Source organism: Cavia porcellus, unplaced genomic scaffold, assembly GCF_034190915.1.
Source record: "Cavia porcellus strain 051 isolate PalLab524CR breed Dunkin Hartley unplaced genomic scaffold, mCavPor4.1 scaffold_26, whole genome shotgun sequence".
NCBI lineage: Eukaryota > Metazoa > Chordata > Mammalia > Rodentia > Caviidae > Cavia > Cavia porcellus.
The window spans coordinates 4,732,896-4,756,991 of NW_026947509.1; the positions used below are offsets into that span (position 1 = coordinate 4,732,896).

The following is a 24,096-nucleotide window of genomic DNA, read 5'->3' on the forward strand; positions in this document are numbered from 1 at the left end:
CACAGCCTGCCATTGTAGCAGCCAATGCCCCGCCCAGCCGGTGTGCTTCAGGTTCTTAATTGCCCAGGTAACAGTTCCTGCTCCAGTTCTGGTTGCTTCTGTCTCTTAGAAACGCCAGTCCCCAGTGGACAAGCCACTGCTTCTGAACTTCCTGCTTGCTTATCCCATGCAAGCCCTGGAGCACCAGAGATCAGGGCCTGATATTTCGAGAGTGATTCCCATCAGTACCTGTCAATGTAAACAAATCTGCCTTCAAACCCTGAGTGTCGTTTTTTGGTGCCTCTGTTGCCATGGCACCACAAGGCCATGACTTGAAGATCAAAGCTTCCAAACTCCATGGCCTCCAGCTCAGTCTGCTCCTATAATTTGTTGAGCAAATGCCTGTCAACTGCTTTACCCCCTGAGCCCAGCAAGGAATAAATACAAAACATGATAAATTTTCTGTCCTTGGTTCTATTTTTTAAAAACCACCTTTCTCCTTGTCTTCCTTTTTCTAAGAATACAGCTGAAATTTGGCCAAATTCAGAGATTGTTTGAACTGGGACATAGGAGGTCAAGTAGCACTTATGGATCTTGTTATGGAAACACATTAGGCTGTTTGTGTAAAGCGAATCACGCTTCCCCCTGATGCTGTTGTGAGTTCAGCAGTGTCTCTGCATCTCCCACTGAAGCAGACAGCTTTGCAAATATTCAGGGGCATAAGATCGCCCCAAGTACATACCACAGGTTGACCCCACCTGACGGACGCCACCGTCAAGGTCAGCCAGCCTGACCCCTCGGCCACAGTGGTCAGCGGACTGGTCCAGCCATCCTGATGGCCACTTGTCATTAGCACTCCAGTCTCCACTTAGCCTCTTCCTGTCTGCTCAGTCTAAGTCAGACATGATCTTCCAATGCTATGTACTCCAGACAAAGAACAGTTTACATGCATTTGGATTCCCATATCTATGGAGGCAGAGCCCAGCAGACAGACATTGGAGTCTACACTCAGTGACCCTTGGGGCACCCTGGAGCTGAGGCCTCCTGCCCCACTGTGTCAGCGTGAGGAGCGGCAGAGCCAACACATCACTGAAGACATGCACAAGTCTAGACACTTACCCTGGCCCTGCTCTCAGTGTGGTTCTGGTGAAGGGAGACATTCCCAGGAGGCCACGACTGAACCCCAGACGTCCGGCAGGCAGTACTTCCTGGCCCCAGGAAGCTGCCCCAGCCGGGAGCTCTCTCCCCAACTGCCCCAACACCAGCAGTGCAGAGGAAGCTGTAGGCCATCACTGGCCTGCTCCAGTCTGCCCTTATTCCAGGGAGCAAGCCCTGTGCTCCACTCAAGATCAATCTTCACAAGGCTTCCTGGGGCTGAGGACTCTGGGGGTGCTACCCTGGGCTTACTGAGCAGAGGCTGTGAGAAGCAGCCAGGGTATCTGAGGGCCTGCTGCTGAGAGTCTCCTCCCAACCACTCGTCACCACCCCACCCTCGCCCACCTTCCATTCCCCACCTCAGAACCACTCACTAACTACCTGGGCTCATTTTCCTAAAGGAACACATTACCAACATCCTGTCCCATCCAGGGTGAGATGAATGCCCAGAAACCATTTGAGGCGGCATTGTATCTCTGACAAGCTGCCCACAGCATAAAGAGGGAGAGGGAAGCAACATTAAGGAATTCTCATCCGGTGCACCCAGGCACACATCGGCAAGTCCGACGCCAACATCACAAAGCAAGGTGCTCAAGATGCTGGTGGCTCGGTCACACAGAGCCCCTGGCACTGGGCTCGGCAGCCCCTGCCTGGCAGCCGCCAGTCCCTCACCCCACTCACTAGCCTTCGTGGCTCCAAGCATTACCCGAGACACCAGTCAGCCCCGATGGCGATGGGGCTCCGACGCACATCGAAGGTCCCACGTCCTGAGCGGTAGTCCCCTCCCAAGTGACAGGCAGGTCAGAGGCTACGAGGCAGCCTCTTCCAGAAAATGCCAAGACGGCATTGTCTGAGTGCATGGCATTGGAAGATCATGTCTGACTCAGACTGAGCAGAAAGGAAGAGGCTAAGTGGAGACTGGAGTGCTAATGACAAGTGGCCATCAGGATGGCTGGACCAGTCCGCTGACCACTGTGGCCGAGGGGTCAGGCTGGCTGACCTTGACGGTGGCGTCCGTCAGGTGGGGTCAACCTGTGGTATGTACTTGGGGCGATCTTATGCCCCTGAATATTTGCAAAGCTGTCTGCTTCAGCATCTCAGGGCTGCCGCTGCTCGCCAGCCCCAGCCTCAACCCGATTAAATGCATAAAGAATTGATTTTTGTGTCTGTATCCTGTTCCTCCCCCTAGAGATTCATAGAGCAGTTTACAGAGAAATGGAAACCCAGCCCTCGCTCTAAATTGATTTGGCAACGTTTGATACACTCTTCTTTCCTAGACTCAGACTTCTCAGTTATAATGGCCCCAAGATTGCTTTCCACACCTCTTTCATCTCCATGATTCTGTGCACACTGCTCACGGTGAGAGGTCTGAGAGGCTCCCACGGGCTGGAAAAAAACCAGACTGGGGCTCGGTGTCCCCTGCTTGGGGAGCACAGTGACCCCTGCTCGGGCTGTGGGGTGTTAGGCTTCATGTGGGAGGAGCCTCTTGGTCTCTGCTACTCACGGGGTTCAGGGCAAAAGGACCCACCTGCCACCAAGAGCTGAGTTTGAGTTACAGCTCTGCCCTCTGATAGAATTTTTGGCGCGGCTAAAAAGATAAGAAATATGAAATAAAAGTGGCCTTTATTTTAAGAATGTGGAGAGAGACGCCATGACCTGCAGGGTCTGGCTTTCTCTCTGCTGGACATGTGGTGTGGTGGCATATATGTAGCTTAGGTTTGGGGTGGAGCCTAAGGGGCATTACTGATGCACAGGTAGCCTATTGGAATTCATTTCTCGCCACAGGTAAATTGCCTAGGGGCGGGAAAGGTGACCTCAAGATAGAGCCCCTTGGTTCCTCCTCCCAGCCTCCCACCACTGCAGCTTCCCATCCAGGGCAAAATCCTTTCACCCTCAACTTGGTCTGGGTTACCAGGCAGGAAAACCAGTGCAACCACAGTGGTGCCAGGACCCACGAGGGAAATGCCAGCAGAGGCATCTCGGTGCCTGAGCTTGGTCCCTGGGAGTGGGGACAGCCAGTTGCCCCTGTGTAGTAAGTGCCAGGTCCTTTCAGGAAGACCTTGTGTTTGGGTTCTGCAGAGAAACAGAACCAACAGGAGGGTAACTGCGTCTACCGACCTACATCCACATCTGTGGTCTGTCTGTGTCTACGTCTCCTCCCTGGGTCTCTATCATTGCCTTTATCTGGCATCTCTCTGTATCTCTATCTGTATCTGTTGTCTGTCTCTTTCTGTCTCTGCCTGTCTCTGTCTCTCTTGCCCCCGCCCCCTCTCCCTCTCTGTCTCCTTCTCCCTGCTTTCCTCCTTCCACCTCCTGGAGATTCAGGAAAACCAGATGAGGGGAGCTCTGCCACGGCCCAGGTCCAAAGGCAGGAGAAGCCCCACCCCTGCTGGCAGACAGTCCACATAAGAGAATCCTTTCCACTTAGCCTCCTGTTCTGCTCAGGCCTCTGGCCGGCAGTGACCAGCATCCCTGCACGCTGGCCAAGTGACTGCTCAGCTCTGCATGGAGCCTCTGCATCCCCACCAGAGACCTTGCACAGACAGCACAGTACCCATTAGTTCTGGCCCTCAGAGTGTCCAGTACCTGAGGGGCATGCACACATGTTCCCATGCCCTGCACCCTGTCCCAGCTCCAAACAGCTGGACTGCTGGATGGGGCCAGGCTCACAGAATCATGCCGTGAAGGAGCAGCCAGGCTGGGAACCGACCCACTCAGTCTGCATCTGGTGGACCTTAGGGAGCCACCCCTGCCCTCGGGGTGCTTTACTGTGCAGAGTGGAGGATGCCTTCTTCAGTGTCCTCGTGGTCCTCATCCCCGCTTGCTTGTGCCAGTGGCTGGACCTGCAGGCAGAGCTCTGCAGTGAACAGACAGCCAGAATGGGTTAGGGGAGCGGGGAGAAGGTTCCATTGTGCCCCTGATGCGTCTCCCTGCCTCCCTCGGTAATCCATCCCAGAGGAAGGGCTCCATGGCCAAGGATGGGGACAGGATGCCTGGGAGGACTCAGCATCAGCAGGGTGCCTGGTTGGAGTGTGTGTGTATGTGTGTGTGTATGCATATGTGTGTATGCCCACGCGTGTGTGTAGGTGCTGGGGGAGGTGCAGGAGCCTCAGCCCAAGCCCTAACTCAGTCCTACTGCTGGCCCGGTACTGGGAGCGAGAGGCTTGATATGTTTGGGGCTGTGGACTGGGAGAGGGTTGTGGAAAGTTGAGGACACAGACTGCTCGGCTTGGGAGAAGAGAGGAAGGTGAGCCGGTGTGAATTGGGGGTGTGGGTGCTGCAGGAGCCCTGACACCACCCTTCTTCCTGTGGAATAGAGCGCACACACTTCTGGAGCAGTAGGCGAGTCCGTGTGGAGCAGGGTTGCCCAGTAGGTCTGGCGGAGTAGTTGGCCTGCAGCTTCTTCCACTCATCCAGCCACCCATCCATCCGTTCCTACACAGTGTGTCTGTCCACCATCCACTCATCTGCCCACTCACATACCGGCCCACCCCCAAGTCTGCCCATCCGCCCAGGTCTCTGTCCATTCATTTACCTGCCCCTCCAGCATCCCCTACTCTGTCCACCCCACCTACCCATTCACCGGGCCACGCAGCCACCTGCCTGCCCACCCGCTGTCTTCACTAGCAGTGCCATGGCGTGGCCACCGTACACTGCACACAGCAGTGGGTCCTGAGGCAGCCAAGAGGTTCTAGTCGCTGTGCAGGAGTTCACGGCCACATGGGCCCTGCCTCTGTCTCCCTGCCCCAAACCCCACCCAGGTCTCCATCCTGTGCTGTTCCATTCCTCTCCCAGGGGTGAGCTGGGCACCTTCCGGGGGCTCACCCCACCCCAGTGCAGGCCCCACTGCCCTTCCATGGTCACCTGGTAACACATGTGCCCCACCCAGCCCTTACAGAGCAGCGGCCACCCTGCTTGGCTTGGAGCTCGGTGACGGAGAACGAGTCCTTGCAGAGTTCTGGAGCACAGGACCCTGCAGGCCTTGAGCTCTTGATGCCAGTCATGCCAGCTTAGTGCCTCAGGTTTAAAAGGGTTCATTGAAGCTGGGTGTGGCGGTGTATGCTTGTAATGCTGATGCACTGGAGGCTGAGACAGGAGGATCACCATGGACTGCATAGAGAGACCTGTCTAAAAATAAGCACACTGAAAGGCTTCCCACTCCTGATCCGGGTGGTGGGGCCTTGGGAACATCCCTCAAAACCAACTGCAAAGCCACCCCCAGTTGCATCCAGTGCCCTTTGCAGGGTGGATGCAGGTGCTAGGTCCAGACCTACTCTTGGTAAGGACAAGTCAGACTCGGTTCCCCCCGCCCGTGTGCCCTTGCTTCATGATTTCTTGCCGTCCACCTTGACAAGGGCCAGGGGACAGTGCCACCTACACATGTCCTGTGTTGCACGAAGTGAAGGGGCAGGTCAGGATGGAGGGTCCTGGGCAGCACAGAGGGAGGGGAGGGAATGTCTGCGAGGGGGGAGCCCTGCCTGGGACTGGGCTAGACCTTGTTTCACTGGTCACCACCCTGCAGGACTCAGCGCCTTCCACAGGAGAGCGTACACAGAGTGCAGGGCTGAGCGAGCCACAGAGGCCCAGGGTGTGAGTGGCGGGTTGGGTTCAGGCTCCTTTCCTCTCTATCCTCGCAGGGCTCGATGAGCTGCACGTGTGCGCTGACCCCGGCGTCCTGGAGCACGGCTTCTGGTCCCCTAGTGGAGCAGTCTTCTTCGAGGGCTCAGTGACCCGGTTTCACTGCCAGGATGGCTTCAAGCTGAAGGGGTCCACGAAGAGGCTGTGTGTGAAGCAGCTCAATGGTACACTGGCCTGGGTGCCCAGTGACAGGCCCATCTGTGTGCAGGAAGGTAGGAGCCATGCCAGGGGTACAAGGCGGCACTGCCTGGGCTCCCTGCTCCCCACTGAACCCACATTCGACATGCAGTGTGTGACATAAGACATGACATAGACATGCATCATGTACATGTGACTGACATGCAACACAAACATGTGACACAAGATGTGTGACTATGACACATGACGAGAGGCATAAACTGTGACCCATGACATATGACACAACAGGTGACATGTGACGTGTGACTGACACACAACACAAACATGTGACCTGACACGTGACATGCGACCTATAACATGGCGTGTGGTGTGACACAACATGTGATGTGTGACTGTGACATGTGACACGTGGCTTGCAATGTGTGGCATGCAGCATATGACATGGTATGGGACAGAACCACGGCTGGGGTGGAGCAGGTGACTTGGTCTGCTGCTGGAAGGGCGTCTTCCTGTCCATTCCACTTCCTGTCCATCCCCACTTCCTGTCCATCCCCACTTCCTGTCTGTCCCCACTTCCTGTCTGTCCCCGCTTCCTGGTCCGTCCCCATGCTGTCAGAGTGAGGCCCCACAGTGGGCAGCGAGGTCTGCAGAGGTGCAGGGGGTGGCCCTGGGGACCCAGCTGTGCAGTGTAGGGTGCAGCCCCTTGGCAGGAGGAGCGAACTGAGGTGGCCGCATGCTTCTCCCTTCTGCAGTTACCCTGGGGCTGGGTAGGGACCAGTCCTTCATGCTGGTGTCTGTGGACCCCCTCGGCCTGCTGGTCAGAGCGGCTTCCCATCTCCTTTTCAGTGCAGACATGGTTGGAGATCCGAGGGTGCACGGAGCTCCACTCATTGGAATTCTAGTGGCCAATTCTGCATCCTGGGCACTTGGCAGGACTGCCGTTAGAATAGCTGCGAACAAGATTGATTTCCGGGATATGTGGAACTTCTGTTCCACTGAGTTTCTTTGGCATTATCGGGGCTTCTCTTGACTCTGTTATTATTCTGGGTTGAGCTTTTATGATAGTGATGTGATTATTGTGATTTAGTGTGCAATTCCTGTATAAAACCTAATTTAAATCTCACAAGCATTTTTAAAATACCTGTTGTCATAAAGGATGACCAAGATGGTCTCTTGTCCTAAAGTACTTGGTATCTTTGGTATCTATTTTTGAGACACGAATATTTTAAAGCCCAAGTCCATATAATAAAGAATTTTACAATATGGCTGCCAGGAGGCAGCACTTGCCTCATACACCCTTGATGAGACCTGTGCTTCCAAGGTGAGGACTCTGAACACGCGGTGAATCTCGGTGTCGCCATTTTGGAAATGTGGAGGAACAAATATGCCCACTCTAAGTCCAACGGTGTGTTTAGTTTTCATCCTACTGATGCTTCAGTTGGTCTTGGAAAGGTCTGTATGGAGAGATTGTGTTTGGAGCAAATCTTTGCTGTCACCTCACAGCGAGGCGCTGGGGCCGGCTCAGCCCGCGTTCTCATAGGAGACTTAGTGCCCAGAACCTGTGCAGGGACTTCCTTCCGTGTACCCTGTGTGGTCAGGGCCCTTGGCTGGTGGAGCTCCGTAGCAGCAGCAAAGGTGACCACAGTGCTTTCTCGCGTTGTGAAGCACAGATGGCCTCTCAGACCCTGTCCCCTGACACGGAGCACCCTCCCAGTCACAATGAAGTCACCCTCCCCTCATCTTGCCATTTCCTGGGGGGAAACTGAGGCTCAGAGAACTGGAGGTCCTGGGCCCCATCTCGTCTTCTCCATGTCACCAGGCCCCACTGCTGCCCAGAGCACTGCCACCCTGGATGGCAGTGCCCAGGCTGAAAGTCTAGGGCTCACTGTGCTCCAGGGCTCGCTTGGCAAATACAGAGATCGAGCCCCTGGGAAGTCAGAGCATCCAGGGCCCGGGTCAGCTCAGTGGCTGCCTGCCCTGCCAGGCTGTCACTGTCCCTGCTCCCCCAGGCCACTGCTGTGACCAGCTCTGCCAGGAAGCAGATTCTGAAGGAGGCGTCGGACCCCTGCATCCATGCATCACGGCAGCACTGCTGTCCCCATGAGGCCCCAGCTCCCTTCCCAGGACCCCAGCACTGACCGCTGGGGTCAGATTCCTTTTGCCCTAGAGGTCAGCATCTTCTCCACTTTCTTCTCCCAGAAGACCTGACACCCCGAGCCCAAGTTGGGAGCTGCCCACGTCCCAGGGAGGAGAGGCAGGTACCGAGAGTGAAGCCTTACTGGCTCACTCCTGGCACCTGCGCCCCTGGAGCAGAGCATTTTAGGTCCGTGTCCGCTCTGCCCCAACCAACCCAGACCAGCTTGGGGTCCTTGTGAGGTGGGCACAGACACCACACTGGGTCAGAGTCAGGGCATCACAGGACCCCACAGTTCAATGCTTCACTTCCTTTGCTGCAGCCGAGCTGGGGCTGCAGCTCAGCCCTCCCTGCACCACACAGGCCAGCGGGATGCAGCTCTGGGTTTATCATTAAGGAGTCTGGATAATGAATCACTGCGGTCATGCACCTGGCTGTGAGGTGGCACCACGGCACCCACGCCCCTCTGGCCTGGAACAGGCGAGGGACCCGGGCCATCCATAGTACAGCACTGTGTCCCCATCCCTGTCCCCACCAAGGCTGGTGAGAACCCTCCCCTACCAGGCAGCCTGCCAGGTGCCCGGGTTCTGGGCAGCTGGTGCTGTGAACAGAGAGTGGGATCCGCAGAGACCGAGGTGGGAAATGCCCCACACAGGTCAGCACCCGAAGTGCAGCCCCGAGAGTCCCTCAAGGACGCCACCACTGAGGCAGCCAAAGCCTTGCACTCAGAGCCCAGATACAACTTCAAGATGGCCTGGATGTGGGCAGCAGATGGAAGTGGGGTGCTGGTTAGGAAATGTGGCCCAGAGAAGGCCCTGGTGGCCTCACACGGATCACATGCTCTGGGTCCTGGTCTTTGGCAGTGCTGACAGGAAAGGACAGGGCTCAGGGAAGGGTTGGGGGGCAGTGAGGCCTCAGCAACCTGCCCTCCATCCTGTCCCTGCCCTGCGCAGCCCAAGATGTTCCCTTTCCCCATCCAGTGGCCCTGCTCTAAGCTGGTGCCTGCCATGGGGATGGTGGCCCATGGGACCAGGGCCTTGCAGCTGCATTCTGGGCTCTCATGCCTTTTTTATACAAGAGAAAGGGGGCTCAGGAAAGCCTGCCCCCCACACAGCAGCAGAGCTGGGGTTCAGTCCAGGCCCTGCTTCTGGAAGCTTTTGTCCCCTGGCAAAGGATGACTGTTGAAGGGAGGGGACCTGATCCTGGAGGTGCGGAGAGGGTGCCAGGCAGCTGGCTCCATGGCCAGCCACAACCCCAGGGAGGACTCTGAAGCCTGTGTGATGGTGGCGCAGGTAGCCCACACCAGGCCCAAGAGTGGCACTCACGCCTGCTGGTGGGAAGCCAGGCGGGCCAGGAGCTGGCTTGAAATGCTGCCCGCAGTGCGTGTGAGAGGTCCAGGCCTGGGGTCCCAGAGACCTGAGCAGCTCCCTGTGCCTGCTGCCCCCAGCTGCTGCTACCTGGCCCTGCCTGCACTGTGGGTGGCACCAGATGCAGGAGGAAGCGGAGCCCGCCACACCCAGCCTTGTGTCTCTGTGTTGAACTCTTGATTTTCTCTGCTCTTTGCAGAGTGCAAGGGCGAAAACTCAGATTCACTATGGGGTTATTTCCGAGCGCTTCCTGGGAGGTGCCAGCTATGATGCCCTGGCCAGGATGCCAGTAAGCATGAGAGGTTTGGCAGGACAGCTCTTCCAGTCTCTGGGGCAGGGTGCGTTGTGAGTTTCAGTATTGTTGTTGTGTTAGACATTTTTAGTTCAAAAGTCCAATAGGACTCGTTGGCTAGCTCTGGCCAGCAGGTTGGCAGCGGCTCCATCACCCATGGAAGCTGTGGGCACCGCCTGGCTTTTCCACTGCCCATCACGCGTGAAGGGGGTGCCCCAGTTCTGGGGCACTGCAGTGGTTGTGTAGCGCTCTCCTCTCCTCGGGAGTACTTTCTGTCATCCAGATGCCCTTCCTGCTGCCTTAGACCTGTTATCCAGCCCACAGCCTACACCGGACATTCCTTGCTAGCGGGCCCTCTGGTGGGCGGGGCTCTGCCGGCTGGCTGCAGGGGAGGAGCAGTCCATGGCCTCATTCCTGCCGGGGCTTGCTGTCCCCTGGGCACGGGTGGCGACTCGCTAGCCGCAGCCTGGCTCCTGAGGCCCACACTAGGGTCCCACCTGCTCTGATGACAGCGCCTCTCAGCCTCTCGGAGCCTGGCGTCTGCATCTCCCCTCCCGACTTGGTTTTTGTCCAGGACAGAACAGCAGCTCTGCAGGCCACGGTGATGTTCACGGCCCGCTCCACCACCCCCACCTGTCCCCCGCCTGGCTGTCTGCACTGAGGGTCCTGCATCGGGAGGCCCGGACTGAGGCGGGGACGAGCCTCCCCCTCGTGCTGCTTCTTGGTGGCCACTGGCTTTCTGAACACCCACACAAGTTTGCGGTTTTAATACAACTGTTTAGGGGAAATAATAGCTTTACAACATTGAGTTTTCCAGTAGAAGAATGTGGAATAGCCCCCAATTTATTTAGGTTGTTTACAATTTTTCCCAATAATGTTTTAGAGGGTTTTTTTTTGGGGGGGTCTTATCTTCTTTACATTTTAAATTAGGAATTTAAATTTTTGTTGGATGTGGTAGCACACAATCTTGGAGGGCAGAGGCAGGAGGTTCGCCTTGAGTTCCAGGCCAGTCTGGGCTACATAAGTGAGTTCAAGGCCAGCCTGCACTATACAGGGAGACCCTGTAATTCAAATTTTAGATTTCTAAATCGTTGATACATAGAGATGCGTACATGCCGACTCACTGTTAATTTTACTGTTTGTCCTGCTTCCTCCAGATCTGGCATCTTGGTTCCCTGCGCCTTCCTGCTGGGTTGGCAGCCCCCCAGGGCCGTGCTGGTGGCAGGAGAGGAGGGGGCTCATCTTTTCTTCTATGTTTTGTTACAGCGGGAACTTTCATTACACAGTGGTGTCTCGGTCCACGAACCTTGTTCTAGTCACAAACCAAATTGGATGAGAACCAAGTGGGATTTCCCCCAAGTCATCGCTGAGTCCAACCTTGGAATGTGATGTGATTCTCGACCAGAATTGAAGAGAGAGTTAAGCTCGTGAACCAAAGTGCTACTGTGTTGTTTTCTTCAATTCCCAGCTAATTAACAATTTTTACTCGTAAGGTCATGGAGAGGCTTTCAGTTTTTATCAAGTGCATTTTCAGAGGATAGTTTTCTATTTTGCTAACATAATGAGCCACATAGGTTTGACCCTTGTTCAGTTGGCTTAGTATTTTCTTTTGCGTTTATTGCTGGACAGCTTGCTAAGATCTTTTAGGTTCTGCATTATATTGGTGAAAGGGACTGGCTGGCCTTCCCTTCCTGAGTCTTCCCTGTAGACTGTGCTACAGGCCAGTCCCAGAGTCCCTTGGGAGTCCATGGGCCGGTTCTCTTTAGGGGGAATTTCAGTCCTGATCTCAGTGTCTTTAATGTTTTACAAGAGTGCAGCTACTTCGTAGTTCTTCTTATGTCCATTGTGGTAACTTATACAGTTTTGGTTTTAGGAATCTGAGTCCCAAATCTTCTAATTTTGTCACATGCTCTTTGTTTTAAAGCATGGGACCTACGTGGGTGTTGTGTTTTTGCTCTCACCCAGCTGTGTGCATTGTCTCTCATAGGATTTCCCTATCAGCTCTGCCCATTTTACTGACATCAAAGAACCAACTTTAGCTTTTTCTGATCCTCTCTTCTCTGCATTTCTTTTCTGTTTCATGAATCCTCACTATTCCTTACTGTCTTCGGTTCGTCTATCCTTTTTATGCTTTTTTTAGAAGAACTCCTAATTTGAGTATTAATGATAATTCCAAATTTGTGTGCACCTAAATTTGTAAAACAAAAGTAGCTTAGCCCACAGTCCTAGTTAACAGTGTGCTTAGCAAAACTGACTTAATCAACTGCAAAGTATGCATCTGTGACTTTTAGGTATTCTCTTTTCCTGCCCGTGTTCTTAGGCTTAGGAAGTTTATAGCTATAGTTTTTCTCTGCATATATTCCAATATACACTATTTTTTATCTATTTCTATTTTTATCATTGTCTCTTTTTGGACTCGTGAATTATTTATTTATAAATATATTACTTTGTTTCCACGCATACAATTTTTTAACAATTGTTTCTGTGTTAGTTGCACGGTGTCCAGGAAATGTGATCTGTAGTGCCAGGGTAGAGCTCTGTTTTGCCCAGAAGATGCCAGAGCCCAGCCCGGAGGCCTGGACACTTAGGAACTCCTGGGAATTACCGTCCAAGTGTTAAACAGCAAAACACGAAAATGCGGATTGTCCTCGTCTGCCACACATAAAATCATTCATCTTAGGTCAAAAACAAGAAGGACCCTGAGTCCGAGAAGAAGCTCACGTGGTGACTTTGCTTTGGTGGCCATCTCTGACGTGGTGTTTGCACATTGGCTCATGCTGGGGCGTCACAATGACTCCGTGTGAAGGTGAAGCCGAGCATGGATGCTCTGATGCTGCTTCAGGCTTCCTGATAGCCAACACCCCTCAGGACCAGAGAGAAGGCCCAGCCCTGCTCTGCCCAAGGAGGGGCCACCCCACAGCAGAGCTGCTTCCCCAGAGGTGGCCCTTCTGTCCTCACTTTCTGAGCAGTGTCTTTCTCTCTTCCTCTGCTCTGCTGGCATTGATAGCTCGGGTTGGCTCTGCTCAGCTTGGTGCACTGTCCTCTGGGTTCTGTGGAGGCAGTGGCCTTTCCCACAGAGGGGGGGAACTGTGCCAGCTGTGAGGAGTGAGCCTGGGGGTGTCAGTAGGTGCTAAAGTTTAGGGTCCCCAGCTGCAAATCTTAAGGTCTCCAAGGTCCAGCAACTGGTGGAAGCATCACAGAGCTCAGGAAAGCCCTCTTGCTCTTTACACAGCTGAAACAGCCACGGGAACTGAGTGGTCCCATGCAGGGCGCCATGTCCCCAGGGGCACCCCAGCTGCTCCTTTAAGCAAGTCTCACTTGTGTTTCCCTGGGCCCAGGTCATGAGGTCCACGATGGGTTGGCCTTGGCCTTGGTCTCCAGGCCCCAGAACTTGGGCTGATGCCACATGGCCCAGGGTCCCCAGCCTGGAGGATCACATTGAGGGTGTTGACTATGCAGGATGTCCCAACGCCATCAGGGAAGTGGGGACAGAGGTGTTTGCCCCAGGGTGTATCCTGAGCCTTGTGGAGCCAGGTCCAGGGACACACCTCTCTCTGGACTGGCCAACGCCTCACGCCACCTCAGCAGGCTCAGGGGATCTAAGCCAGGTCATGCCATGTGAGTCACACTGATTCAGGGCCCACGGCCCTGCTGTGACCCACAGGCCCCTGGGCCTGACTTCTCTCCAACTCTGTGTCCATGCTGCAAACATGCAGCCCTTCCTGTGTGCAGACTGGGCCAGCGCCAGGCTCTTTCCTGCCCGGTGCAGGTGCTTCGGGGTGCACGCATCCCCAGACCCTTGTCATCCAGGTCTCAGCTTAATGAATGTCATTCCCTGGAGCCCTTTTCCTGTCCCCAAACCAGATGAGTCCCCAAGTCAGCCGAGTCTTGGTGACACCTGCCGTGTGTTCATCCCAGCACCATGTAACATGTTCCGGCTCGTTTCCTGCCCCCAAGGGTTGAGGGTCAACAGGATGAGGTAACAGGCATCCCCAGTGCCAGCCTGAACGACTCAAAGCAGAGGTCTTTATGGCGTGGCCTCCGGCCCTTTGGTGTACTATCGTGGATTATCAGTCTCCACTGTGTGCCTGGTGTCTATGCTCCCGGGTGTGGAAAGAGCACTTTTAAGAATCAAATTTATTTTTACACATAACTAAGATGTTAAACAAGAGCAAATCTGATGTGCGGCCCTCGTTCTCGGAAACGTCTTTTACTGCGCCCCTTAGGTCTCCGCTCTCCACTCAACCGCAGGGGAAGTTAATTTGTCCATAGATATAAATGTCCAATTCAGCCTGAGGGCCTCTTGCTCCCTCTTCAGGGATTCATTATATCAAACCCCACTGCTACCAGGAGTGCGATGCAGGGAGGCGGCAGTGAGGGCAGGAAAGACAACTCCCAGATGGGAGCCTTATCCTGGAGCAGCTCCCATACCTGATTCTAAGTAACTCACTAATTTGCAGCACTGAGCTGTATCCCCAGCCCTCTGCTTTATTTTTTGTTCTAGAAGTCTTGCAAAGCCCCCAAGGCACTCAGGCTGGATTCAAACTTCCATCTCCCACCTCAGCCTCTTGGAGTGGGAGGATTACTGGCCTCTCCCTCTCCCAGGTCTAAATTATAATTGTTGGATTCTGCATGACAGACCTGGCTGTTGATAAATACTTCTGGAGTCCTTGGTAATAATAGATTTGATGTTGCTTTTAAAACTGTCTCTGTCGAGTAGATGAATTTAAGCTGTAGAGAACTGTGTCATGAGCAGCCCCAAGTGAACAGTAGCTCAACTTATGATCATTCGGCTCAAGGATAAGACGGTGATATGAGCATTTTCCATACAAACCTACTCCTGATTTTGGATTTGGGTTTTTCCCTGGCTTGGTGACATGCAGGATAGCACTTTTTTGGAGCTGGGCAGGGCCAGACCCACCGATCAGGATGTCCACAGCATCACAGCGCATGCTGGGCTGGCATGCACTTAAGGCGTTGCACAGCTCCCATCCCCACGGTCTCTGACTTCATGGGTCTGTCTGGACGTGGTCTGGCTGTAAATCAAGGAGCACCTATGTTTATGTTTGAAATTCTAGCGCTGATGGAGATCACACACTTAACTGCCGATTCTAGAGGTTCTGATTTCTCTCCTAAGAAATGAGGTCCACGATGGTACAGGGTCTCAGAGAACACCGGGACACATGTGTATGACCGGCCCCTGTTCTCCAACCCCCCTCCACCCGAGGGGTTGATGCCAGGTGCAGGTGTTTGTTCAATCTGGCCCTCGCTAGCTTTGTTCTCACTGAGCATGGCTCTCCTGCTTCTCCACTTACTCACTGGGGCACACAGTCCTGCAACGGCAAGGTGGCCCTGTCCCCCTCTGTGACCACATCACTCAGGGCCTGGGGTCCCTTCAAACCTTGCGTCTGCTGCTCTGCAGTAGGCCCAGTCTGTCTGGAAAGCCCACGGTTCCACCTGGGAGTCGGGCACACTCTGCAAACCCCTGGTGGCTGATGGAGTCACTCTGTTCCTGGCCACCTGCGTCCGCAAGCCTGTGACACCGGCACCCTTTTTACAACTGGCTCGCCTCGGAACAAACTGACTGACTAATTCTTGAGCAGATTATACATCAATCCTGCAAATAGTTGCTTCAACATACAAATTATTGCCACAGGGTCTATTTACAGCCAAGACTGTGCAGACAGACGCCTTGATATATGTGTCTTTATTTGCTGTGAATAATTTCCACAAGGTGTCATTGGAAAGACATGATTCACATTTTGCTTTGGGAGGACACTTGGGGCGGGATACCGGCGGCAGTGTGCACACCGCTGTCCCACGGGGACCAGCTCCACGAGACGGTTCTGGGCTCTGCTGGGGGGATCTGGCCACTCCTGCAGGAGCAGTGCTGGCTGCCTTATACACACACTCGAGAGACAAAACTGAAATGGGACACAGTGCCTCGCTGGGGCCCCAATGAGCCTGCGGGCTTGGGGAGGCTACGCCAGGTCTCAGGGATGAGCAGGGGCCACACCCAACTCCAGAGGCCGAGGTCAGGCCATTCGATCACGGCTCCTCCTTGCCAGTGTGCCTGCGGGTGTGCAGAGAGGAAAGGTACAGAGAAGTGGGGGTCACAGCCCTGTTCTCCAGCTAGGGGGTGACAAACACTGGGATGGAGATGCCCCGATGAACACACGGGGACTTCAGTGCCCACACTGGGAAGCGAGCTGGCTTCCTCCTCGTCTGCCCTTGTCTTCCCCCTTCCTTGACCTCTGTCCCCTGAATCCATCTGTCCGGTTCCTGTCCTCCACTAGCTCCAGCCCAATGCTGTGGCTCTGGAGATCAAGGCTCCCATCAGCGCTGTGCCCCCCCCCCCCATCGCCGTTCAGCAGGCTCCGGGCAGTGGCCAAGAAGCCAGCAGTCTCTGGAGCATGGAGGGCTTTCTCAAGAATTTTTTGTGATTGACGAGTCATTGTCTTTCGACTTTTCTTTGTTTAGAGAAGTTGAGACCCGTGACTTTGGCGCACACCCGTGGCTGGGCAGCCTCAGAAACAGACATGCAGCGGCTGCCACCCAGCGCAGAGCTCTGCCTCACTTGTGTGAAGCCTCAGGCTCCATTTTCAGCCCCACAATAAAGGCAAAACCGTGCACAAAACTGGAAACCTTAACTCTGGACGCCTCATAGGGACACAGAGGGTCGCCACGTGAGCATGGTGACTGCAGCTACCTGGCTGAGTCCGAAGCACTTTGGGAGGGGTCAGGCAGCATGGTTCGGGCTACAGGCAGAATTGGACACCCGGCTCATCTCCCCACTCCTACTCAGGGCCTCAGGGCTCAGGATCTGCCTCAGCCCTCCTTGGAGCAGCGCAGATACCCGGTTGTGTGTGGTGAAGTTGGCAGGCCCAGCCATTCCTGTCTTTCTGAGCACAGCTACAGTCACTGAACTGTGTGGCTGGCTGGGACTCAGGCAGCACACGGAGGGGTGGCATTAGTGTGACACCATGTCCTGTGCTGTCCCCAGATGTGGCAAAGGAAGGCACCCGCAGCCCAGGGGGTCCCCGGCTCTGTACTGTTTCCCAAGCTGTTCACAAGCTCACGCATGCAGTGTAAAGGGCACACCTGCTCGTGCCCCTCGGTTCTCTGCAGAGTGATTAACCGGTATCTGGCTGCCCTGGAGACTGAGATCCAGCCAGGTAGTGAAGGACTTTAGATTCCAAGACTAATCCACACCCTTACACAATTGCAGATTGCCGCATCCCACAGATCGAAGATGCTGAGGTCCAGAACAAGACGTACAGACACGGAGACAAACTGATCATTGCCTGTCATGAGGGATTTAAGATCCGCTACCCTGACCTGCACAATGTGGCCTCGCTGTGTCAGGATGACGGCTCATGGGACAATCTACCCATCTGTCAAGGTACCCGGCTGCCAGCTTTCCTCTGGCTGTGTGGCTGCCTCGGGCACAGAGGATGCTGGGGAGCTCAGAGCCACTGTCCCAGAGGCTGCAGGCTTCTCTATCACCGCCACCTTGTTCTGCACACTCCAGGCCTAAAGTGACCTGGGGAAGACCTCGCCCCTCTGGCTGTCCCCTCCACCCTAGGAGGTTAGGAGAACTTCATGGATTAGGAGACTCAGCTCCGGGTGCTCACGGGGTGATGTGCACTTCATGAAAGTCACAGAGCATTTGTAGCATTTGCAGCAGAGCATTTGTAGCATTTGCAGCCTTATTTCAGCAGCAGTGAGAAGATAGTTTCAGGCTATGATGAAGAGCTGTTTTTCTATTAATAATGTTATCCCTTTTATAATGCATGAAGAGCAGGAAAGTAATCAAATTCAAGCTTCTTACACACCACAGTGCCTATTTCTCACCTCACCTGTTTGGAATGTGGGGGGCTGTGTCTGTGAGTGTGGCCTCACAGACCACATGAGTCCACACTGATTCCAGTTTTGTTTTCCACTGCGTGACTTGGACTTCAGGTGCAGGGAGCTGGTGCACACTGCGTGCTCTGAGGGAAGGGCAGGAGCACGTGTGTGGTGCCCGGTACCAGGCTTGTCTTTCTGCTGGGACTCACAGCACCAGGCTCCCACACCACACTGTGCCACATCACTGAAGAGAAACTAAACTATTCCCGTCCCTGGGAGCTGGAGAAGCCTGCCCTGGGGTGACAAGGCTGCCAGTGCGGGACAGAAACAGCGGAGAGCACTGTCCCCTATGCTCCCCGGAAGCTGCTGGGCTGCTAATCTGTCCTGCACACCACGCTGCAGGGGCCGCACTGGGTCGTGTTGGATATCCGCCACTTCTCACCTGCATGTTTCCCAGGATCCTCTGCTTCCTCCCCTGTGTCACTTCCCACAGTCTGCTCTGGTGTTATTGGGTGTGTCCCGTCGTGGCTTCCCTCTTTGGTGTGCTAGAGTTCAATGTGCATGCTCCTATCGCTAGGCCGGCTGCTCTGTGCCACCCCCTGCCAGCCCTATCACCAGTACCCATCTGTTGGCTGTGCTGGGTCTGCCCCACACTGCACTGGCTGACCACTGTGTTTAGTGGTGAACCTCAGAGGCTGGCATTTGAGCGCACACGGATATGGGCCTTCTGCCCTGTGGGGCACCAGGCTCCTGGCTGGCCCCAACCCACTTTGCACTTCAGTGTGCACCATGTGATGCTGCCCACACCTGGCAGGGCACCGGGAATGAGGACTGGAGTCACCCCAGAGTCACTCCGGGTAGTCTAGCGCCTCCCCAAACTCCCTAGGGAACATAATTGTCCCTTAGAGCCATATCTTGTTCTTCGACCTGTATTTGCACCTATAGATCGAGAGGCTGACACTTTAGGACTTCTGTGTTATGCAGAATTGCGAATGGGAACAACTGAGCCAGCACGCAGAGCATTTCCTGTCCCACAGGCCATGTGCACAGTGACCCTGACCTGAGTTAGAGAGATGGACACTATTCTCCAAAGCAGAGGTCCCACTGAGTGCTGGAGCCCCACAGGGTGGCCAGGCCTACACTCCAGACACTTGGAGGAGCGCACTGCGGGCTCCTGGGGCAGGGCTGTCTGCAGTGGGCAAGCTGCCCCAAGCGCTCTTGGCCTGTTTGACCTTCAGATGTCAACAGATGATGGAGCGAAGCTTTCTCTCTCTCCCACATCTTCCAGGCTGCCTGAGGCCTCTGGCCTCCTCCAATGGCTACCTGAACGTCTCTGAATCCCAGAGCTCCTTCCCTGCGGGGACTGTGATCGCCTACCGATGCTTCCCGGGGTTCAAGCTCGAGGGGGCTGAGCATCTTGAGTGCTTGCACAACCTCATCTGGTCATCCAGCCCGCCCCGGTGCCTGGCTCTGGAAGGTAAAGCATTCTGCTGTTCCCAGGTGGTGCGGGGTCTTCCTACCCGTGTTCCCAAGGAGGGGAGAGAAAAGACGTGGGTTCTCTGAGCCTGTTCTCCCCCACACTCACCACCAGAGGTAAGGCTGTGTCCCTCATCCTTATGCTTTAAGGGGAGAAGAACAAATTAAAGGAAATCGCAGGGAAGGTTAAACTACAGTGTTGCAAAGTTACATGAAATGGTTTTGGAAATTAATTTTCTGTGCACCAGGTGAAAACAGACTGCATCTTGGCCTTGTTAATCTCAGCCCTCATCTCCTATTGTGCCGGTGTTGCCTGCCTGTTTCTGCACCGTTTGGGGCTGCGCTGTTAAGCAATTGGGGCAGGCTCATCCGCGGAAACCTGTAAGCAGGAGTGCTCTCCTTCTCAACCTGCATGATCAGTGGTGTGGAGGTGTGAGGTAGCCAGGCAGGGTACCCTCTGCAGAACAGGTGGTACCACAGGTGGGGTCCACATAGTCTCCGGCCAGGTTTCAGGCTCAGACGCGGTGCCCTCACTTTGCCTCTGGCCTGGATTATGCCCCATGAGCTTCTTGGCCGGGGACCCAGAGCCCTTCCAAGCCCACATGCCCCATTTTAGAGAAGGAGGCAAATCTTGGTCCATGCTCAGGGTAGCCTGGGGCCCTCTGTGCTGGCCTCTCGGTGGTCACAGGCCGGGGCATCTGGAGGGAATAGGGAGACGCTCATTTCTGTAAGGAAGGACTGGTTAAGAGCATGGGACAGGCGGATGGAGGGAGAGACCTGGAGGTGGTCACCAGCATCCCCACCACCCCAGCTGTCACCTGTCCCATCCCCGGGGCTGGAGCCAAGGTAGAAGAGTTAGACCAAGTACAGGACGTCCAGTCAGACCTGAGCTGCAGGCACACAGCAAATGGTTTTTCAGTGCGTGCCTGCCCTAAGTCATGTGGCACTCACGCCTGGCAGTATACGGATTACATGTGTTATATGGTACATATGTGTACTTCGTCTTTCTAAAGTTCAGATGGCCTGAGTGTCTCGTATTCTGTGGCCTGGGTCTGGCCATCTGGTTACCCTGCTTCTGGGGGGCACAGCCTCCCTGTTGTCAGGATGGGTCAGGATGGGTCAGCTAGCAGGGTGCTGCTGAGAAAAGAGGCCTCTTTCCTAGCTCCGGGCTCCTCCCTGCCCAGGGGCAGCATGACGACACTTGGCCTTTCAGTTCGAAATGGCCAGTTTTAAGTCTTTCCAGATTTGGTTTAAATGTTTCGCGCAGTCAGGTTCTATTCAGTTTCATCTGGGGACCTTGGAAAGCCTTGGTGTGTGTTTGTTTGCTTTTGGTTGTTTTTTTGACACAAGGTCTCTATGCAGTTTGGACTCACCTTGAACTCACTTTGTAGCCCAGGCTGGTCTCAAGCTCGCAATGAGCCTCCTGCTTCAGCCTCCCAAATGCTGAGATTACAGGCGTGTGCCACCATGTCCAGCTTTTGGAAAGCCCTTTTTAGAGATCCCAGAGAAAATCCTCAGATAGGCATGAAACCAAAGCTAACTTCGAGAGACAGAGGTCTAGGATTCGCAGCAGGAGGGAACCAGAACCAGCGGGCAGCTGCCTAGCCAGGAAGACACGACCACCCCTAGTTCTTACAGTACTGTTTGTGTCTTCGTTTTTGATTCCCATTTCTGGATGATCTGATGGGACCAGTCCTTGAAATCTTTGGCTGCAACACCAACAGTTTGAAACCAGTCTAAGAAACAGAAAGAGAGCATCTGCCTTTAAAATAAGTGAATAGCAGGAGAGGAGGGCCAGACTCCTGGGCAGGGCACCAGAGAGCCTGGGTCTGCTGATGCCTCCCTTCTGTACTTGTGTGTCCCAGTTTACCCAGTGTCCTGGGGTCCCCAGTGACCCTGCTGCTGGGTGCCCTGCATCACACGCTCCCCCGCCCCCCTCTTCCTGAGCTTGTGGTTTGCACGTTTGATTCTGTGTGACAGTGTAGCGAAGGTGACCATAGGGTGCTGTGGAGCTGGGTGCTGTGGAACTTCTGAGGCATGGACGGCCACGCTGGGAATTTAGACGTGCACCTTCTCCCTGCCCTCTCTGTGGTTAACCCCTGCTGTCCGCTGACAGGGGACCTGTCCTTCTCAGATAAGTCACTACGGCTTCTGGCTTCTGCCTGCCAGGAGCAAGGAGGTGGGTCTGTACCCAGGAGCAATGCGGTGTGTGACCAGGAGAGCAGCAGCAGCTGACCACTGGCTGTCCATCTCGGGTCTTCTACCCAATTGCGTCCTCCTGTGGCGGGTGGCTTCCCCTCCATTTCCCTGTTTCCCCGTGAGGGGCAGTGTGAGCTTGCTACCCTGCGTAGGAACGCACTTGGCGCCTGGCAACTGCCTCAGTCTTCAGGCTCCTCAGGGTGTCAGGGCTGTGTGAGAATCCAGATCTGGAGGAGGTATCTGCGCCTGCACCCAGGTATGGTGACTGTTAGCTGCTCAGGTGCTGTGTCGATTGACTCGTGTCCTTAATTTGGTTAGTTTTCTCGTTGCTGAGATGAAATACCTGACACCCAAAGTTAAAGGGGGAAAGGTTTATTTAGCTCACAGTTTGTAGAGGTTTCAGTCCATAATGGGCCGGCTCCAAGGCAGGGTGGCACAAGGGCAACAGTTCATGGCGGTAGAAGACAGCAAAAGCAGCAAGGGAACTCTTTCTGCCCCTTTTACTTTACCCAGGCTACCGGGATTAGGGGTGTCAGAGCAATCAGTGGACTGATTTAGTGATCACCCATCCTTATCCCAGCAGGTCACATTCTAGATCTGGCCACTTCTGGCAAAGCCCTATGACCATGCGAAGCTTTGAGGGGACCTCTAGGCACAGCCATAACCACTGGCTTATGTAAGGTGACCCTCAGGTAACATGGGAAGTGCAGAGCAGCAACAATTGCCAGTCTTACTCTTGAGCCACCTACACAGGAGCGACCTACACAGTGGTGATCAGAGGCGTCAGCCTAGGGCCAGCAGGAACAGAGCCCGGACCGCCTCTCAGCTCCTGAGCTGAACTAGGGAATTTATCTGGTCCTATTGTCCTAGAGAAATCCCAGCTGCACCCCAGAGGGGCCCACTGCTGTCCCCAGCGGCCGCCACGTGTGCCACTGCCCCTGACCAACCCCGTTGTCCCCAGAGCACAGTGACCCTTTCTGCACTGAGGGGAACCAGGCCATGGCCTCGTGGGCAGTGTCTGGAGTCCCCAGCTGGCCTGGGGAAGACTTGGTCCTGAGGTGGCTATGCCCGGGACTGTGGCCCTCGGGATGGTGTGGGTTTGGGGACCTGTAATTTGGCCGCACTGTGGGAAGGACAGGGGTACTTGGGGGGAGCTCATGGTCCCTGGGGCTGTGCTGGAGGGGCTTGACCTGTCCCAGCCTCCTTCTTCCTCCACCTCTGTCCCCCCATCGCCCACATGAGCAGCTCTGCTCCTCCACTCCTTGCCCAGGACACGGCGCTCCCCATGGCCTGGAGCGGGGGTCTGGGGGCCATGGGTGACCCATGTCCTCACTAAGGAGGTTTCCGCAGGTGCTTTGTCACAGCACCAAAAGCTGACACGCCTGTGTGACCGACCCTGGCTGTGCCCTCCTCATACCACGATGCCCTCCTGGCCCCAACACCTCTCTAGGCTCCCCCACATCCAGGCCAACACGTATGCAGCCCAGTCAGTAGCCCCACACATCAGCCAAAGCCTTAGGGACTTGGATCTGGGGTTGGATTCTCCAAAACTAAAGAACCTTCCATTCCCTTGGAGACAGGCGTGTGCTCCCTGGGAAGAAGGAAGCCGGGCCGCCCCTATCCCGTGTTCCAGCAAGAGCCAGGGAGTCTCGGGTGAGGCCCAGCCCTTGGTGGGGACATGTGTGGAGCAGATGCAGGCCCCTTCCCTCACTCTGCCCGGCACTGAGGGCTCTGGAGCTGGCACTGTTTACACAAAAGCCACCTTGCCTGTGACCCTGGACAGGCACTCTATTAACAGGAGATGTAAAACAGCGAGCAGTCCTTTTAATTTACAGTTCCCAAGCAACAGTAAATTGTCCTAATGCGGTTTCTGTGTTCCGTTCTCACGTGACGGCAGAGTTCTCGCCTGCCAGGCCGCACGCCCCCCTCCTCTTTCTTTTCGCCCTGAGCAATCACCACAGTGGCCGTGGTCACACTTCTCCCCTGCGCTCCGGCTTGACTGTGCCACGGCCTCAAGAAGCTGCAGAGTCCTCCTCCCTCTCCTTTTCCTCCTCCTCCCCGTCTTCCTACTGCAGTTTTTCCCCCTGTATTGAGTCAGGAGACACTGAGCCTTTCTCCTAATAACCAAGAGGCCTTGTTCCTGTGTGCTGGGTGCATGCCATCCCGAGGCCCTGTCTCCCTTGTGCTCTGACTTCTTCCCTGACTGCCCTCCGAAGACCCCGAGGCTGCTGGGAGGCTGCAGGGTTCCTGCCTCTCGCCAGTGTATCTCCTCGATTTGCCCTGCACGCCCTGCGTGAAAACCTCACGCTACAAGCTGAGGTCTTTCCCAGGGATGTTCAAAGGTCGGGTTACCCAGGAGAGGGGCTCGCACTGGGTCTGAGTGGAGGGGAAGCATTGGCTTTTGTCCCTGGACTCTGGGACACCCTCTGCTCTCTGCCCTGGGGAGATCTTCCTCCTTTCCTCCAGGGAAGGAGGATGGCTGGTATTTCACAGCAATAAGAACCTCTGCAATCAGGAGCAACACAGAAGGCTGGGATCTTCCGTCACCTCGGGGCTATGGGCGGAGGAGGGTCCAGTGGCCTCCGGCTAGTTCTTCCCATCCCTCCCCATCACCTTCACCACCACACCAGGCTCCCTGGGACCCTGTCCTAGGCCCCACCTCGTCCTTCCCAAAACCTGTCCCGCAATGGCTGTGCTGTGGTCGTTTTCTGTTGGTTCAGGGGAGCTCGTGTGAGTTTTGATGTGGGTTTCCAAAAGGTCACTCAAGACTCTAAGCTGTGCTTTGCGTCCCTGAAAGCCCAGTGTCCATAGGAAGGACTTCTGGGGACTGTGCTTGTGCTCGGCAAGAGGTGGAAACCTAGTGCATCTCC

At 55.1% G+C, this 24,096-nt stretch overlaps 1 protein-coding gene across 4 annotated transcripts in view; it reads left to right on the forward strand.

Moving 5' to 3' along the window:
• Window positions 1–24,096, forward strand: part of Susd4 (sushi domain containing 4) — a 67,781-nt gene that overhangs the window by 29,668 nt on the left and 14,017 nt on the right. For 2 of the 4 annotated variants that reach the window (XM_063236669.1, XM_005005586.4), the window contains exons 3-5: window positions 5,772–5,984; window positions 16,932–17,105; window positions 18,840–19,028. In XM_063236669.1, the coding sequence (XP_063092739.1) occupies window positions 5,772–5,984; window positions 16,932–17,105; window positions 18,840–19,028 (576 nt within the window). The remainder of the gene's footprint in view (window positions 1–5,771; window positions 5,985–16,931; window positions 17,106–18,839; window positions 19,029–24,096) is intronic. The other 2 variants (XM_063236670.1, XM_063236671.1) reach the window with 2 other exon arrangements.